The following is a 17,500-nucleotide window of genomic DNA, read 5'->3' as shown; positions in this document are numbered from 1 at the left end:
TATTCATCCCATAGGGGAAATTTGTCTCTAGGGTCTATTCCAAGAGAAGACTGGGATAACCCAGGCGTCAGCCGCAGTACAGCGCCGCAAATTGAGCTAGGGCGAGGTGACTTGCTCAAGACCACACAACGCAGCAGCAGGTGATTGAACTCGGTACCTTTCGGGTACGAAGCAAAGACCGTACCACTGAGCCACACCGCCCTTGGCCACATGAATATTTTTGTCATTGTCACATATTTATGGACATGATCTAATAAAGATCTATTATATATTTAATTATTATTATTATTATTATTATTATTATTATTATTATTATTATATTATTATTATTATTATTATATTATTTATATTATTATATATATATTATTATATTATTTATTATTATTATTATTTAATTATTTTATTATTATAATATTATTTATTATTATTATTATTATTATTATTATTATTATTATTATATATTATTATATATTATTATTTTATTATTATTTTATTATTATTATTATATTATATTATTTTATTATATTTATATTATTTATATTATTATTATTATTATTATTATTATTATATTATTATTATTACTATATTATTATTTATTATTATTATTATTAATTTTTTATTATTATTATTATTATTATTAGTAGTAGTAGTAGTAGTAGTAGTAGTAGTAGTAGTAGTAGTAGTAGTAGTATTTTTATTATTTTTCTATTTCCTTCCACACAGGTTAATGCCAACTAAAGCTTTGCTGGCTTTCATCCAGTTCTGCAAGGCCGACAGATTTATGGACTCTTTCATTGGACAAGGTCGGGTGAAGCAGGACTGTGAGGCATCAACAAGTAAAGAAGAATGATAGTAGACCAAAGGGTTGTCAGATCAAACCATATATTGTGAGATTATCACTCAAAAATTTGAACTGAAGTGCATTGAGCATGGTAAATCCTTGGAAATGTCCTGTAGATATAAAATCAGTGCTGATGGTCTTCCTTGGATCCGCAGGAATCTGAAATTTTGGAGTGAATTGAAGAATTTCCTCCTTTTTCAAAATTATACTTCCCCCAAATCAATTAAACTGGCATTGAGAGAGTTAATGTATGGTGGAACATTCAGGGGCTGTTTCCCACCCTCCAATGATAGTTGATCATCTGTTTCTTGCTCAAAGGAGAAAATTGGGGGTTAACACAGTAAAAGTGGGACTTAAAGTAGGCAAAATTTTCACCAATTTCACTTTGGTCACCACCAGCACTGATAAATATTCACTGTACAAAATTGGTGCTAATAGATTATTTGAGGAAGTGGTATGGTGAGTGAGAAGTCCTAGCTTTCACTTGAAAAATCATTCTTAATGGCATTCCTTTTATTTGCGACCCGTCGTCTCAAACTTGTATTCTGTGGCTTTAATTTCACCAATTGTCTTCTATCCCCCTATGTCTGTTTTCCAACATGCTTTCTGTCTTTGTCTTGAAATGAGATTACTTGTTTTTGTCCTGATCCTGGCTGGGAGGGAAACAGTCAAATGCATAGAGTTATTTTTTGGGAGATGATATTTTTTTCCTTGTCAATCATCTCTCTGTTATGTATTATTATATTTGTTATTTTTAATGTATAATTTAAGCATTTGAGTGTATTCCTCTTTGTTGGATTTTGTGCTTGTGTCTGGATGAGACTTATAGGTGATCTCAAACTAAGTATATTGGTGGTATGCTCTTGGAATCTACATCTGATCCCTATTAATTCCAAGTTCCTCTTTGTAATTATAGAACTTTTCACTATCCCATTTTCTTCCTTTTTGCTGGCACTGATATAATAACCTAAAATGTGTTGCAAGCGCAGTAAAACCCTCAAAAACAAATAAAACAAACAATCAGCGCATCGCTAATGTCAAAACCTAGCTGTTCTGGAAATTGTCCTCAGCTGTGATTAATAGATTATTTTGGGATGTTACTAAAACCCGCCGAGTCATTTGCTGTCAGGTTCAATGCTGATGGTTTTTCCTCCAATTCGTGGAAATCTACAATTTTGGTGCCAGGGGAGGAATTTACTCTTTTTAAGATATTAGATATGCCCCCCCCCCCCCCCCAATCAAATGTACTGGCAGTGAGAGATTTGATGTGTGATGGAACAAATAGGTGCAGATTCCCACTCCCCCAGAAATTAGTTAGAGTATCAATGATAATATATCATCTGAATTGCTCTAAAAGTGGGGGTTAATGCAGTAAAAATAGGGGTTAACTCTTTCAGCGCCGATATGAGGGTGGGTCATAATCGGGATCTGATTCCTCCTGACACGATACCATTTCAACGCAATGTGTAATAGTTGTGAGATTTTGATATTCCATGGTGTCTTGAGCTGTTTTATCCCTTTATAAATCATCATCATCTTTCTGATAAATGTGTTCTCTTTATGATCTTATTTATGTTTGTGCATTACTTGTGTCATGAGTACAATACAATAAATATTTTGAAGGAGTTATCTGGTGAAACTGAGCTGTTGTGGGGAAGACTGTGACCAGAAATTGCATGTACTTCTATTCATTCTTTTATCCATTGCTATGACTATGACTATGATTTTACTTTTCCACATGAGTTTTGGTGACATCATCAAACTCTTGAACACAACTAATAAAAAGTATATGTCAAGGGCATCTGACTGTAACCGTGTAACGCAAAATGCAATTTTTTTTTTTTTTCAGCTTATATTAAAGCCCTATCCCTCCCCAACGCGATACCCTGGTGACGAGCCAAAATCTTATAATTTGGTGGAAATAGTCATGAGATTTAAACACACGTTACCTCTCTCATTACCAGCCATTTTCAGAATTTTTCATGAAACTTCACACCCACCCAACATAAAAATAGATTTTTATTGCTACTCAAACAGAAAAGGAACAAGTACATTCCATACATAATATTGTCCAGTGTCTAATTTTTATCGCTAAAACAAAATATTTTCTTTATAATTTGTGCCTGCAAAGGATATCAGAATGAGAAAACTGTTGGTTGCATCGTAACGAATGTGACGATTTTCCTATGGGTGGTAAGGAGAGGGTTAAGTGTGATTACAGATGGTTTTTGTTTTATTGGTTTGGGGTTTTTTTTCTAGTCACTTCTCTTGCATTTACACGTACCTACACACTTACAACATTTAAGTCAGATGCTCCAGATATTATTATTTTGAAAAAGTCATTCCTTGAGACTTGTTGTTTTATAATCAATTTATCAGGGTATTCGTTTTTTTTCTCTCACCTGTCTATCATCCCCCCTACCCCTTCCTTTTTTTTGTATTAGAGGTTTGGGAGCGAGAGGAGGAGGGGGGATGGGGGATTAAACTTTTCTAATAGTTGCGATGCCCATGCAGACAGATCATACGATTATACCTAGGTGTAATGATTTATTATGACAGTAATGATAGTATATTATGATAAGGGTCAAGATGAACACCGGTTTTAAATTTGCTTGTTGTCTTTAATAGGCTTCTTGTGGTTAACTGGGGACATAACTCAAACAAATGCAAACAGCGGTTTAACAGGGGTTGTTTCCCTTATATTGCAGTTGACCGTTATACAATGGTTGATGGGATCTCCATGGTGGGCGGATAGGTCAATAGGTCACTGCTGTGTCTTCTATTCCCCTTACTGGCGCTGATATGACCTTAATGTGTTGCAAGCAAGCCCCGTAAATCAGCCCTTAAAAAAAAAAAAAAAAACAAGAACGAGATATATGATTGCCTATCAGGCCATATTACAATTCTTTTTCAGACACAGACAACGCTGTTAGTGCCAGGTAATCGTATTACACCTGAGAACAGTGAGAGAATGTGAGTAAAGAGCCTTTTCCAAGGACTCAACTATGCGCTGAGCGAGGCTCAAACCCAGGACCTTCCAATCCGAAAGCGAGGGTCGTAGTCGTACCACTAGACCAGAAAGCTACACATATTCTTGATGTTTCCGTCAGAGTAATTTCTATATCGTCTGGTCATTGTTTTGTTTCTTTATTGTGCAATTCATTTACACAATGTCGTGATGTATTGTAAGGGTTTAACATTGTCGGCATTGTTGAATTAAAATCTCTTTACATGAAATTTTATTTTGTTTGTTTTTTTTCAGAGGAGGCAAAAGGGGGGAGGGGGGTGCAGTGTTTGTTATGGTTTTTTTTCAGGGGGAGGGGGGGGTTTAACGTGTTTTTTTTTAATTGGGGGGGGGGGGGATAGGTTTGTTTGTAATATGTTTGTTTTTTTTTTTAATTTAATATTTATTTTTGCTTCTTTATCTTGCTCGAAGTAAACTGATATTCGTCACGTAAAGCGAGAAACAATTCTTTAACGGCTTAGCGATATGAGGTCTTGTCTTATACCAAACCCAAGCAAAATTGAATGTGGTTATAAACCAGATGGGTGACAGTGGGTATGGCACTCACTTTTGGATAGGGAGGTCCTAGGTTTGAGCCTCGCTTGGCGCATGGTTGAGTCCTTGGAAAAGGCTTTTTACTCACATTCTCTCACGGTACTTTGGTGTGAAATGAATACCTGGCCGCTAACAGCTTATTCTCTGTCCGAAAAAAATTGTAATATCGCCTAACAGGTGTCATGTCCCGTCCGACATGTTAAGTGTTGCTTTGGCCAGGGACCCTTTGTAAAGCGCTTTGAGCACATTTAGTGGATATTGCGCTATAATATAAGATCTCTTTTTTTTTTTTAAATAACTGTTCGTATTTAATTATGTTATATCTATATTTAATAAACGCAAAACGAAGAAAGAAGAAAGCAAGTCACTTAGTGTTATCAATCATTTATTTATCGAGATAATACGATGATAAACGTATGAACAAAGATAATAGATAACCTTTTTTCTTCTTAAATAATACAATGATAAATAATCTGATAATAAATTTATATCAATAAAGTCTATATCCAAAAACACATTAAATAATAAACATGCAATATGTGTCTGGGTGGGGATCCTGACCTCCCATAGCGGGCATAGAGGTACGTACTGTGTCTTCTATCCCCTTATATCTTATCCAACAAGCTTTCTGTCTTTGTCTTGGAATGAGATTACTTGTTTTTTTCCAGGCCCTCGTCGGAGTCCATGGCTGAGAGGGAAACAGTCAGATGCATAGTTATTGTTTTGGGAGATGATATATTTTTTCCTTGTAAATCATCTCTCTGTTATGTAATATTATATTTGTTATTTTTAATGTATAATGTAAGCATTTGAGTGTATTCCTCTTTGTTGGATTTTGTGCTTGTGTCCGGATGAGACAGGTGATCTCAAACTAAGTACATTGGTGGTGTGCTCTTGGAATCTACATCTGATCGCGATTTGTTCCCATTCCCCTTTGTCTTACTTTCTCTTGGGTGCTTTAATTGTAATTCTAGACCTTTTTACTATCCCATTTTCTTCCTTTTTACTGGCGCTGATGTAACCTAAGTGTGTTGCAAGCGCCGTAACTGGGTGGGTATCCTGACCTCCCATAGTGGGCGGGGAGGTACATGCTGTGTCTTCTATCCCCCTCTATCCGTTTTCCAATTGTTTCCTGTCGTTGTCTTGGAATGATATTACTTAGTTTTGTCCAGACCCTGGCCGGAGTTCCTATGAGGGAAACAGTCGAATATATAGTTAGAATTTTGGGAGATGTTGATATTTTTGTCCTTGTAAATCATCTCTCTGTTATGCATTGTATTATGTTTAGTTTACGTATTATATTATTTGATTTGTAACCATTTGAGTGTATTCCTCTTGATTGGGACCTGTGCTTGTGTCTGGATGAGACTTTTAGGTGATCTCAAACTAAGTACTTTGACAGTGTGCTCTTGGAATCTACATCCGTTTCCTATTTGAACCAATTCCCCTTTGTCTCACCTTTTCTTTTGTGCTCTAATTGTAATTCTAGAACTTTTTACTATCCCATTTTCTTACTTTTTACTGGCGCTGATATGACCTTAATGTGTTGCAAGCGCCGTAAAACCCTTAAAAACAAAACAAAACAAGCGCCGTAAAACCCTTAAAAACAAACAAAAAACAAAAACAAAAAAAACAATATGTGTGGGTGGTGGGGGGGGGGGGAGGGGGGGGTTATAAAAGATAAAATAGACTTGCATGACCTTTGCAATACATTCAGTTACAGTGATAAAGTATTGCAATATTCACGCCAAATGATTAACTCACTCAATCCTAGAGATTTTCGCTACTTTTCAAAATTGGAAAAAAAAAATGTATTAAAATGAGTATGTACATAGATCGTTTTATTCAACTATCATTAACAGGTAAAAAATAAAAATTTAAAAAAAAACATTAGCTTTGATACTACGCCTATAATTTGTCTCAGAAAAAAATGTCATTAACAGGCATGGGGTAAAAGTAACCCTGGTAAATTACGGATATAGTCGGTGTTAGGGTTGAGTGAGTTAACTATGGATTAATATTACCCTGTCCTTATTACAGCGAGGTTTCCGTAGTCTGGAAAACATTTGTGTGTTTATATTTGGCCCAGAAAACTCGTCCTTCAAATATTGATTTCAATTCTGGGACTTCGTTGTTGATGATGATGATGATGATAATAGTAATAACAATAATAATAACACTAATAATAATAATAATAATAATAATAGAGTATTGAATGTTATCAACTATAAAGAAAGTACATATTACAATATAATATATTAGAATAGGCCTACCTCTTGTTTGTTTTTTTGTATATTAGTGTGTTTTATTTTTTTGTTTGTTTTTTGGGGTTTTTTGGTCTTTTTTTTATTTTTTTATTTTTTTTTTTTTTTGATCAGAGGAAAATTGTTGATTCAAATCTCGATGGATGAAGTTTATAGCCCCAAAAAGTCTCAAACCCGACACGTCTATGAAGTTTTCAGACCAAAATAACAATGTAACAACACGAAATGGGATTTGAGATCGGTCAACGTGTACATATTTGCAGGCCTGATATCCCAAATTGTCGTGGGGCCCATTGTCGTAATGGAAATACTCTCAAACCAACGCAAAATAGTATCGATTTCAACAATGTTAAATCAAGCCCATAATTGAGTTACCAGACCTACAAAATATGTGCACCTAGACCTCGGTGCATTTATTATTAAGTCTAGATATATAGAATGAAGATGACGTCACTCAGGTTTTTGTTATTGTTTTTTTTTTTTTTTTTTTTTTTTTTTTTTTTTGCCATACACGTTTATGAGTACTTCTCACGAAACTGTATTATCCATACTATAAAAGTTCATGGATACACACAGTATTGTGTGTTGGTCCGTTATACTTCCGGATGGCAATGATGTGAGCTTCATAGCCAAGCGCATACTATCTATAAATAGTATGACTTTGGCTACGATGCTTATAGTATTGCCATCCGGAAGTTTAACGGACCAACACACAAAACTGTGTGTAACGATGAACTTGTATAGTCTGGTTAATACAGTTTAGTGAGAACTACTCATAAACGTGGATGGCAAAAAACATGAGTGACGTCATCTTCGTTCTATCTATAGGTTGATCTTTGACAGAATAGTTAGTACGATGTTGCTGTGGAGACTTATCCATTGGCATCCATCATCCACAAAGTCTCGTCACAATTGATTGGCACCCAAACATTGGAGTAGCATCTCTACGGACTTGCATGCCTTGTACTTGCATTTGGCTTGGGTAAGAACTGCAACTTTCCTGGAGAGTGGAAGAGTTCGACAAACCGGATAAATGATGAAATAGATAACACCGAGATAAATAAATAAAATAATGAATTTATATCGCGCCTAAACATCCACGTTAATCGTGCTTTGCGGCGCTTTACATACTATAAATTAATGTTTTTTTCATCACGCCACTACATAATAAGCATAATTTTTTTTTAATAATGCGCTTTTATATAGCCCAACATCCATTAAACGTGCCCAAAGCGCTTTACAAGGGGTCCCTGGTCAACAACAACATTTTAACATGTAGGACGGGACATGACGCCTGTTAGGCGATATTACAATTTTTCGGACAAAGACAACGCTGTTAACGACCAGGTACTCATTTTACACCTGAGTACGGTGAGAGAATGTGAGTAAAGAGCCTTTTCCAAAGACTCAACTATGCGCCGAGCGCAAGGCTCGAACCCAGGACCTTCCGATCCGAAAGCGAGTGTCATACCACTAGACCACATAGCCGCACATAATTTCCCCCGAAAATTTACACCCACCCAACATTAAAATATACTTTTCTTACTCAAACAAAAAAGTAACAAGTACATTCTATAAAGAATGTTATTCAGCAAAATGATGTCTACAACACAGTGTTGAGTATTGTTAGCTGTAATCAAAGCATTTCTTTGAATGTGATGTACAAGATGAAATCAGAATGAGAAAATCATCGGTTGCATCGTAACGAATGTGACGATTTTCCTATGGGTGGTAAGGAGAGGGTTAAAGGTTGTGACACATTTAAGATCATTTCAGCGTCAGTAAAAAGGAAGATAATGGGATATTCAAATATTCTAGATTTACAATTAAAAGCACACGAGAAAAAATAAGATATAGGGAAATGGCTCAAAAAGGGAACATGTAAATTCCAAAAGAACACTATCAGTTTGAGATCACCTGAAAGTCTCATCCGGACACAAGCACAGGATCCAACTTAGATGAATACTCTCAAATATTTACAAACCGTTATATTATATTCCAAACAGAGAAACATATCAAGGCATAGCAGAAAGATGATTTACAAGGGGGAAAAACTATCTCTGTAAAACTATATTCTATAGATTTGACTGTTTCCCTCCCACTCAAAGACTATTAGTAGTAGTAGTAGTATAGTAGTAGTAGCAGTAGTAGTACTAGTAGTAGTAGCAGTAGTAGTAGTAGTGGTAATGGTAGTAGTAGCAGTAGCAGTGGTAATGGTAGTAGTAGTAGTAGTAGTAGTGGTAATGGTAGTAGAAGTGGTGGTAATAGTAGTAGTGGTTGTAGTAGTAGTGGCGTAGTAGTAGTAGTAGTAGTAGTAGTAGAAGGAGGAGGAGGAAGAGAAGTAGAAGTATTTTTAAAAGCAATTTTGTGAAATATGAAGTCAGCCTTACGCTGTGAAATGCCAAGCAGATACAGAAGCCTCCAGTTTGCTGGACCGGAAAGCGCTGTTACTGGGCATGCATGCGTTATCCCTCTTGATTGTCAGGACGGACAAGTGATTACCCTTTATGCTTGCTGGAGCTGGAATTGTGAAGGACACGGGGCTGTTCAACTTTTGCTCCTCCGTGAGGTAGAAGTAAACGACCGGACCTATTGCTGTGATGTTGTCAATGAAGTGATTGAGTCTTTTGGCCTGGCTTAGTAGAGATAATGAGATATTCAGCGTCTGTGGACGACAAGAAAAGAGTGAGGAGTTAACTTTGAAGTAAAATTTTCTTCTGCTCCAAAAATAAAATAAAAAACATCAAAAATACGTCAGATTTTTTGTCAAAAAGGAAGATTCATTATATAATGTGATCTACTAACACAGTTTCATTCAATTCATTCCTAACAGCAGAATCAGCTGTGTGTGAGTATTTGTCACTACGTTGTAACGCCGCGAAATATGGAATAACACTGTAACTTTGAATAGAACAATGTGTTTTAACGTTCAGATTTTGGGGGAGGGGGGTGACTATGTCGGCATGTATCAAGATTTGTATTCTAACTAACCCTCTCAGCCAGGCGGTATCAAAGTAAGGGTATAGCAATTAACACGGATAAAACACATAATATTCAAAGTCAACAGTCGAAGCGACGCCAAAGCTACATACAACCACCATAAATGGCGAGACGCTGAAGTAGGCCACGTCCTTCAAATTTTGCTGACGGAGGATGGAACGAACTCAAAGGACAGGCATTGCGACGGCGGTGAAGGCTCGACTCAAAATCATAATCTGGAAAAGCCAGGTGAGCTTTCATCCAAAACTCAAATTGTACGAGTCCCTTGCTCTGTCTGTGTTACTTTATGGTTGTGAGGCCTGAGCGATGAATGTGCGGCTATGTGGTCTAGTGGTATGACACTCGCTTTCAGATCGGAAGATCCTTGGTTCGAGCCTCGCGCTCGACGCACAGTTGAGTCCTTGGAAAAGGCTCTTTACTCACTTTCTCTCTCTGTACTCGGGTGTAAAATGAGTACCAGGCCGTTAACAGCGCTGTCTTTGTCCGGAAAATTGTAATATCGCCTAACAGGCGTTATGTTCTGTCCCTACATGTTAAATGTTGCTGTTGGTTTGGGACCCCCTGTAATGCGCTCTGAACACATTTAGTAGAAATCGCGCTATATAAAGCTCAATTTTATTAATTTATAAACTAGAAAGGCGAATCAATTTATTTGAGAACAACAGATACCGGAAGATCCTTCGTTTGTCATACCGGAAACATAGATCTAACAAGGATGGTCTTGAAGATGTGGGAAAGCTGACTTGGAATTCATAGTTTGGACACTTGATCAGAAAAGGCCATTCTAACCAATGGGAGCGATCTATATTACCTTCCCATGTGCTCGAGGTCCTTGGTCACATTGGAATATGAGCTCAAAATGACCCACATAGTGAAAAGTGTTCACAATTTGAGAAATATCCAACATCACAATTGGCCATTTTGCTCAGCGTGACTCATGGGTATGTTTACAACTTTCATAAACACAGCAGCGTGTTTACAATTATTGAGAAATGTCCAATCATTGTTCAGCAACAAATCATGTGATCGATGACTAGGTTGGACAAAATCATGAATATAGATCTCTCCCATTAAAAAGACTGCATTTAGATATATAATTAAAAATCAGCGTTCTGGTTGATTTGATAAGAAAGAAGTTAAGAACACAGTACTCACGGTAAGTTTCTTAATAGGTCTAATGTGTATATTATGTACATGTCGGTCTTCAGATATTCTAAACATGCGTGTAAACTAAGACTCATGTAGACGGTGTGAATTTAAAAAATAAATTTAGTCAGCATAAATCATATACAAAAGCTAGAAACCTAAAACAAGTGTCAAAAAAGAAGTTTCAACATATTTTGGCCTACAAAAATAAAAACAGTGGATCTATTAAAGAAAGCTGACCGCACTAACAATGAGCACCAAATAAAAAGAAGAAGATGGCTGGCGGATGCCCTATGTGCCTCAAAGCCCGAAGAGAATTCAATAAGTTAATATTCATTCTATTGATTCTACTAAGTGTTGACTCAAAAAGACAAACTCGTAACAATGCCAGTCATATATTCCGTACCGATACACAGGACTATGTGTAAACGTTTATTGTTTGATTAATACAATTTAGTGAGTACTGCTCATTAAAATGGCTGGCTAAAAAGAATAACATAGAGCTGAGTGACGTCAATTTCGTTCCTTCTATAATGACTCACCTGAATGGTGACCTGCAGATTTTTGCTAACGCTGTGAGCGGGTACAGAAACCTTGACCTCTGGCCATTCACAGGTCATAAACTGACCTCCCGTTGCTGTAACCTTGAATGTTTGAGGTTGACTGTACTCTAAAGTTGATTTTATGACCTTCACTTTGTCATTTCTGTCGCGGGAGAGGTCATTATTATCATTATTATCGTCTTTATCGTCATCGACCTCGTTCTGGTCAAAGCTGTCCCCAATACGCCAGATGCCTTTTGATTTTTCTTCAATGGTTTTATCTTCAAACCTGTTCATGATGACAAACAAGATTCGGGTTCAATATTTGGCAGAGCGGCTATAGGTAGCAGTTTACATTGACATAATATTTGCAGGTCCGATAAGTGAACCGAATTTATGGGCTTGATTTAAAATTGTTGTAATGGACAAAAAAAAATTATCGTTGGTTTGAGAGTAAACAACGTTGCCCAGGATATATGATTTATTTATATTTCCCAACAAGGCAAATACAAACCAACTTCTTTGCTAGAAGAGTATTCTAGAGGTTTTTAAAAAAATATTCTTACGTAAGAGTCAACAAAGCATAAGACTGATGATAGCCATCTTTCTTGTAGCCCGGGGGATCCCGAGAGCTCAGTTGGTAGAGCAACCGATTCACAAGCAAAAAGACCAGACAGTAAAGGGTTCTTTTTTATAACCCTCCCCCCACCACCCCGCCCACACACAGACACATACACACACAAACACACTGTTCACCCTGCAGTGATAGGTAGCTTGGTGTGATGGAAAGTACTTAGTGATAGACATGCGCCCTATATTAAGGATAGCAAGAAATTGCTCCGAACACCGGGGTAAACTTCGGCTCCATCGTCCTTACGACTCAGAAATATTACATTGCGGTGTTGTATTTACTTACTTGTGACTTCCCTTGAACCCGATGACAGGCTGAAGGAGGTTTTTGTTTAGCATCGTTTCTATCTGGTTACAGACGCCCAACAGTGTGTAGTCTGTTCTGTTCATTTGCCTCCCTTTGTTTTGTTTGACCGTGCTTGTACCCCTGGCCAGAGTTCCGTTGCCGCCTGGTAATGCGGTCAAGGCCATTCCAAACGGCGGTAAACGACCATCCTCATTTTGGGGCACGCTGAGGGATGTCATACTTTTACTCCGAGGAAGTTCCGATTTCTTCCTCAAGGCAAAGTTTTCGTCCAGTTGAGCTACTGAATCTTTTGTTGAAGAATCTTTTCCTTTTATCTGGTTACCCTGTGGTTTTGTTTGTGATTGGACTTCAGGTTCGTTCGTGACCAGAAAATTATCAAATTCATGAAACGACTTCGATCGTGAAAAATATTTGATTTGTCCTTTTTGACCATTTTGCTCTCCCTTATACTCAGGAGTGTTTGGTCCGGGCTTGTTGATATCACGTGATCTTTTGTCAACCGTCTCCGTGTTATATAAGTCTCTTGGAAAACTTTCACCGTTTTCAACATTGTCTAGTAGGTCATCGTCTATGTCGTCATGGTCATCAAATATTGGATGGACATTTTGGTTGGGATCAGCCTTGTACGACACATCAGACCATTCAGAATGGCTGTTTGAAAAATATCGACGATCCCTCGATGGCGTGTGTGAGTAAATGCTTGGATAGTGATGTTTGTGGTTAAAGGGCGGGAACTCCTGACTCCCGGTATAATTTACGTAATTGTCATCAGGATAAGGATAATCACCCGTCATGTTGAGTGATTCTGTTGACGAATGTTTTGGTTTTCGTGACGGACGTGACTGATTTAAAGGCCGATAATGATATTCATTATTAAAATTGAAATCGGGCTGTGAACTATGGAGAACATCTTTCCTGTACGGATGCATAGCATTGTGTCTGTTGTGTGTCCCCATCGTCGTTTCCGTTGCGAAGGATGCTCTGGCCTCTCTTACGCTGTAATCGTAGCTACGATTATGAACATCGGTATCGTCGTCACTACCGACCGTAAAGGAACTTTCGTATTCGGGTCCATACCACTGCCCAAGCCATTTACTTCGACTACTCGGTCTCGGAGTTGAACCATGTCCACTCATGACCGAGTACCGGTCATTGCCGCATTTAACGTGATGATCATTTCGCTTTTCGATACGATATTTGCTAGCATTAGATGATTGGCGTGATGGCGCACGATCTGGTTTCCCGCCAAACTTTTGGTAAGTAAAATCACTAGCAACAGTACCGCTCGACAAAGACTTTTTCCTGTGCAATTTTGCTCTATTGTTTTGAAATTTGTTGTTATTTTTCATTCTGTTGGTCTCGTCCATGTGCATTCTTGTCTCATCAGCCATGTTGATTACCTCGTTTTGATCTGCCTTGTCATGAGAACTCTCCTCGATTTCCCATAACATTTGCGTCCTAGACCTCCAACTTCCGTATCCATGACTCACCGATTTCCAATCTCTGACGTCACTTTCACCATTATCGTGTGCAATTGGATAATTATGTCTCGTGACTTCGTCACCATCGGTATCCAAACTTCTACTTTCCTCAACATTCCCAACACCCTTGCGTGCAATGCCGTGATTTCTGAAAGAATTATTTTCTGAATTTGTCCTACTCCCCTTCACCCTTCCCCAATCTCCATCGACCTCATCTGCTGTGTATTCTAAAGGAAGATTCACAGAATTTGAAGTCTTCATCATTGATGTATCCCCTCTATAACCCCTCGGCAAAATATCCTCAGCAGTTTTATTCTTCACCTTGCTTCCAAAAATCAACTCTTTCAGACTTTTCACGCTCTTGTTAAACATTTTCGACTTGTTCTTTTCGATTCTCGATTCTGCTAAGTCATTCTCCTTTCCCTTGTTCCTCATAGAGTTTCTGTTTGACGATTGGTTTGCAAAATTTGATGACGTCATGCGTTTTATCGTGGCTTGTTTATTCTGAGACGGCAATGCCAAGCCCCTACCAAGAAATACCCTCGATGGTTCATGTGACCTACTGGTTGACGTTATCTTCTTGTCTGACTTGTGACGCCCCTTTCTTTCGACAGGCCTGCCTGCCAATTCCCCAGCCATAGGATGATGACTAATCATGTTCTGGTTTTGCCTCCCAGCCCTGCTTAGATCATCTAAACTTTTGGCACTTCTGGAAATAAGATTCGCGCCCGAGTTATCGCGGTGAACATTTGCCCTATTCTTAGAATGATAAGTCCAGGATAAAGCATCGTTGTGTTGATTTTTTGACTTCCTAAAATCCTCGTTCATCCAAATTCCTTCATCGTCATCATCATCGTCGTCGTCAACATCATCATCATCGAAACGATCACCGTCGTCTTTCTCTTCATTCTCGTCCTCATTGAATTCCAAAGCTCCTCTTCTGCTTAAGAGCGTTTTCTTTCCACTATCGTTCATTATCTTATTATATGCCTTATGTTTCTCGTTTTTCATTTTAGCATTTTCGTTTTCTTTCATCTTCTGTGATTTCCGTTTGGTGAGACTATAATTGCCTTTAATGTTGAAATTCTGTAGGAGTGGAAGTCTGAAAATGATTTTAAAAATAAATATTTTAATGAATTATTTATTAAAACCAGATATATACAAACATTCATAATACCAACAAAGAGCAAAAGAAAGAAAAGTTGAGAGAGATATGGATAGAGAGAGAGAGAGAAAGGAGAGAGAGGAGAGGAATAAGAGAAGTAGAAAATATGATGAAGTATATATATATATAAATATATAAACATATAATATATAATGAAAATAATAGAAATAATAGATAATGATAATAATTATGATGATATGATGATGATGATGATGATGATGATGATGATGATGAGGATGGTGATGAGGATGGTGATGATGATGAGATGATGATGATGATGATGATGATGATGATGATGATGATGATATTGAAGATGTTGAAAATAATAATAATAATAATAATAATAATAATAATAATAATAATAATAATAATAATAATAATAATAATAATAATAATAATAATAATAATAATCAATTCGATAAGACCAACCCATGTAAAGCCTTTGGCAGACCCTGCAGGTTGTTGTGTGCCAAATTTAACGCCTTGAGCTGTTTGAGATTCCCAACCTCCTCGCCAATCTCTACTAAGGCGTTACAATCCAAGGATAAAAACTTGAGATGTTTTAGTTTATACAGTCCTCTGGGTACTGTCTCCAGTCGATTTTCTGACAGGTCAATGAGGACGGGGGGGGGGGGGATATAAAAATGAAATTGTTAACCACGTTTGAAATCAGAAATTGCACTGTTAGACTCAATCTGTGTCCCGCCGTCTCAAATGTGACCCTTTGCCTCCAAACGGTAATCAGATGTTGAAAATTGAAGTTATAGCCAGAAACATCAGACGCGTTGAGTTTATACAATTTAGTGAGGAGAATGGATACCACATTTAGGGTGCTAATGCCAACAGTTTATATTTTTGACCAGTTTCACATTAAATTCGGCTTTTAAGCATCTGGTTCGTTCCGACATAAAACCGTTTTGAGGCTATGGGTCACAAATGTGTGTTTTGTCAAGATGAATTGGACACCAGTGGAAATTTTAGAATCAGACTGATAAGATATTTTAAGAAGTTCAAGATATTTGCTGAAAGATGTAATTCGTCTATATGGAAAAAAAATAATCTAATTCAAAGGACTAACAATTTGGAATAATCAAAAATTTGAGACAATAAATTCTAATTCAATTGATAGTTTTAAGAATGTCTTTGATAAAGAGGTTACCGACATAATATTTTATTTTGACGAATAATGTAACATGCATTGGATATTATTGTATTTTGTATATCAATTATTGAAACTCTCGAATGTACAAGTTGGTCATAGCAGATGAATGTAAATAGAGTTAATTATGCTACGAATATTGAATATGACACTTATTTATGTATTAGATATTCAATTCTCTATATTATCAATTAATTGACATTGAATACTAATTATATAATGAAAATTTGTCTCTATGCATAAAAGTTACACGGAGTATTTAAAGGTTTTTACAGCCTATTAGTTCTTAAACGATACGATACGATACGATACGATACGATACGATAATTTTTTTTTAGAATGCTCTCAATGGAAGAAATTATATTTATCCACCATCACAACCTAAAAGTGTTATGTTTGTCGCTAAAAAGCCAATATACAGCGCCTAGTTAATTCCAACATAATACCGCTATGGGTCGATGGGTCACATAAGGTTTGATTTCGACAAATCAAAGGTTTGATATCACCAATAGGATTCAATAGTCTGATGTCACATCCGCCCAGCAACGAGCAGCTTGGTTCTAAACAAAGAAAATCGGTACTTTTTTTCGTCATGCTGGCTAGAACTTTTTCATATGTCATGTGATCAGAATTATATATAAAAGTCAAAACATGATCAGATTTATAATGTTTTTTCCCTCTGGATATACTTTTATACTCGTCGGAGAAGCATTTCATAAGGACGTCCGCCATTGTTCCTATAGTTTAAAAATCAGTTGCTAAGTTACCATGCGTCAATACGAGGGAAAAGATGTCACGACTGTTGAAGACTATTGTTCTTTAAAATATTAGGTCAATTATATTCTGCTTGGGACGGCCTTATCGAACCAACTCTGTGTTTAAACCCTTTCCAAGAAGGGTTAAGTATGTTAAGCGTCCTTTTGCCAATGGAAATTTTTTAAAAAATAATTTTTACAATCATTACCGCGCCCATCCCACCACTGACGACACGCATCGAAAAATATCTCTTTACTCAGTTGCATTATTCGCGACACAGTATCACTCCGCCATACACTTAACACTTAAGGTCCGTATAAAATTTCAATAAAAAATAATTCAGACGACTTTTCCCCAATATGTATTGATAAAAACATGACCTCCTATAAATATCAAAGTGAAAATTATCTGATGCAGACGTTAGTTGGGAAAATTAGTTCGTTACTGTCTTCAGGAGTGCACCGCTGTGCGAACCATAGACATGACTAGACGGCCAACGAAGAGGAATTTCCAGTGGGTCGATCAGCTGATTACTGTGTCATACCGGAAGTGGCTCTTTTCGTTTGACGAAAAGGAAGATCGGCACTATCAATACACTCTTCTTGTCTGATGATTAGTTAAGCGAGGCGATATCTTTCATTATTTTCCCT

The 17,500-nt window shown here is 37.0% G+C and overlaps 1 protein-coding gene and 1 pseudogene across 2 annotated transcripts in view; one reads left to right on the top strand and one right to left on the bottom strand.

Annotated features, from left to right (window-relative positions):
• LOC144957348 (epidermal retinol dehydrogenase 2-like) overlaps positions 1-4,078 on the top strand; it is a 24,220-nt pseudogene extending 20,142 nt beyond the window's left edge. The window contains exon 6 of the transcript XR_013642142.1: positions 724-4,078. The product of XR_013642142.1 is annotated as an epidermal retinol dehydrogenase 2-like (transcript). The remainder of the gene's footprint in view (positions 1-723) is intronic.
• A 3,125-nt stretch (positions 4,079-7,203) lies between these two features.
• LOC144956909 (uncharacterized) overlaps positions 7,204-17,500 on the bottom strand; it is a 24,213-nt gene continuing 13,916 nt past the window's right edge. Inside the window, exons 8-12 of the mRNA XM_078887735.1 lie at positions 15,365-15,539; positions 12,269-14,872; positions 11,353-11,641; positions 9,055-9,329; positions 7,204-7,664 (exon numbers count right to left, since the gene is read on the bottom strand). Of these exons, the coding sequence (XP_078743861.1) occupies positions 7,571-7,664; positions 9,055-9,329; positions 11,353-11,641; positions 12,269-14,872; positions 15,365-15,539 (3,437 nt within the window). The 3' untranslated portion in view covers positions 7,204-7,570. The remainder of the gene's footprint in view (positions 7,665-9,054; positions 9,330-11,352; positions 11,642-12,268; positions 14,873-15,364; positions 15,540-17,500) is intronic.

Source organism: Berghia stephanieae, chromosome 11, assembly GCF_034508935.2.
Source record: "Berghia stephanieae isolate SIO BIC M18660-M18661 chromosome 11, UCSD_Bste_1.3, whole genome shotgun sequence".
Taxonomy (NCBI): Eukaryota; Metazoa; Mollusca; class Gastropoda; order Nudibranchia; family Aeolidiidae; genus Berghia; species Berghia stephanieae.
Note: the sequence above shows the minus strand (reverse complement) of the source record. Positions and strands in the feature narration are given on the sequence as shown.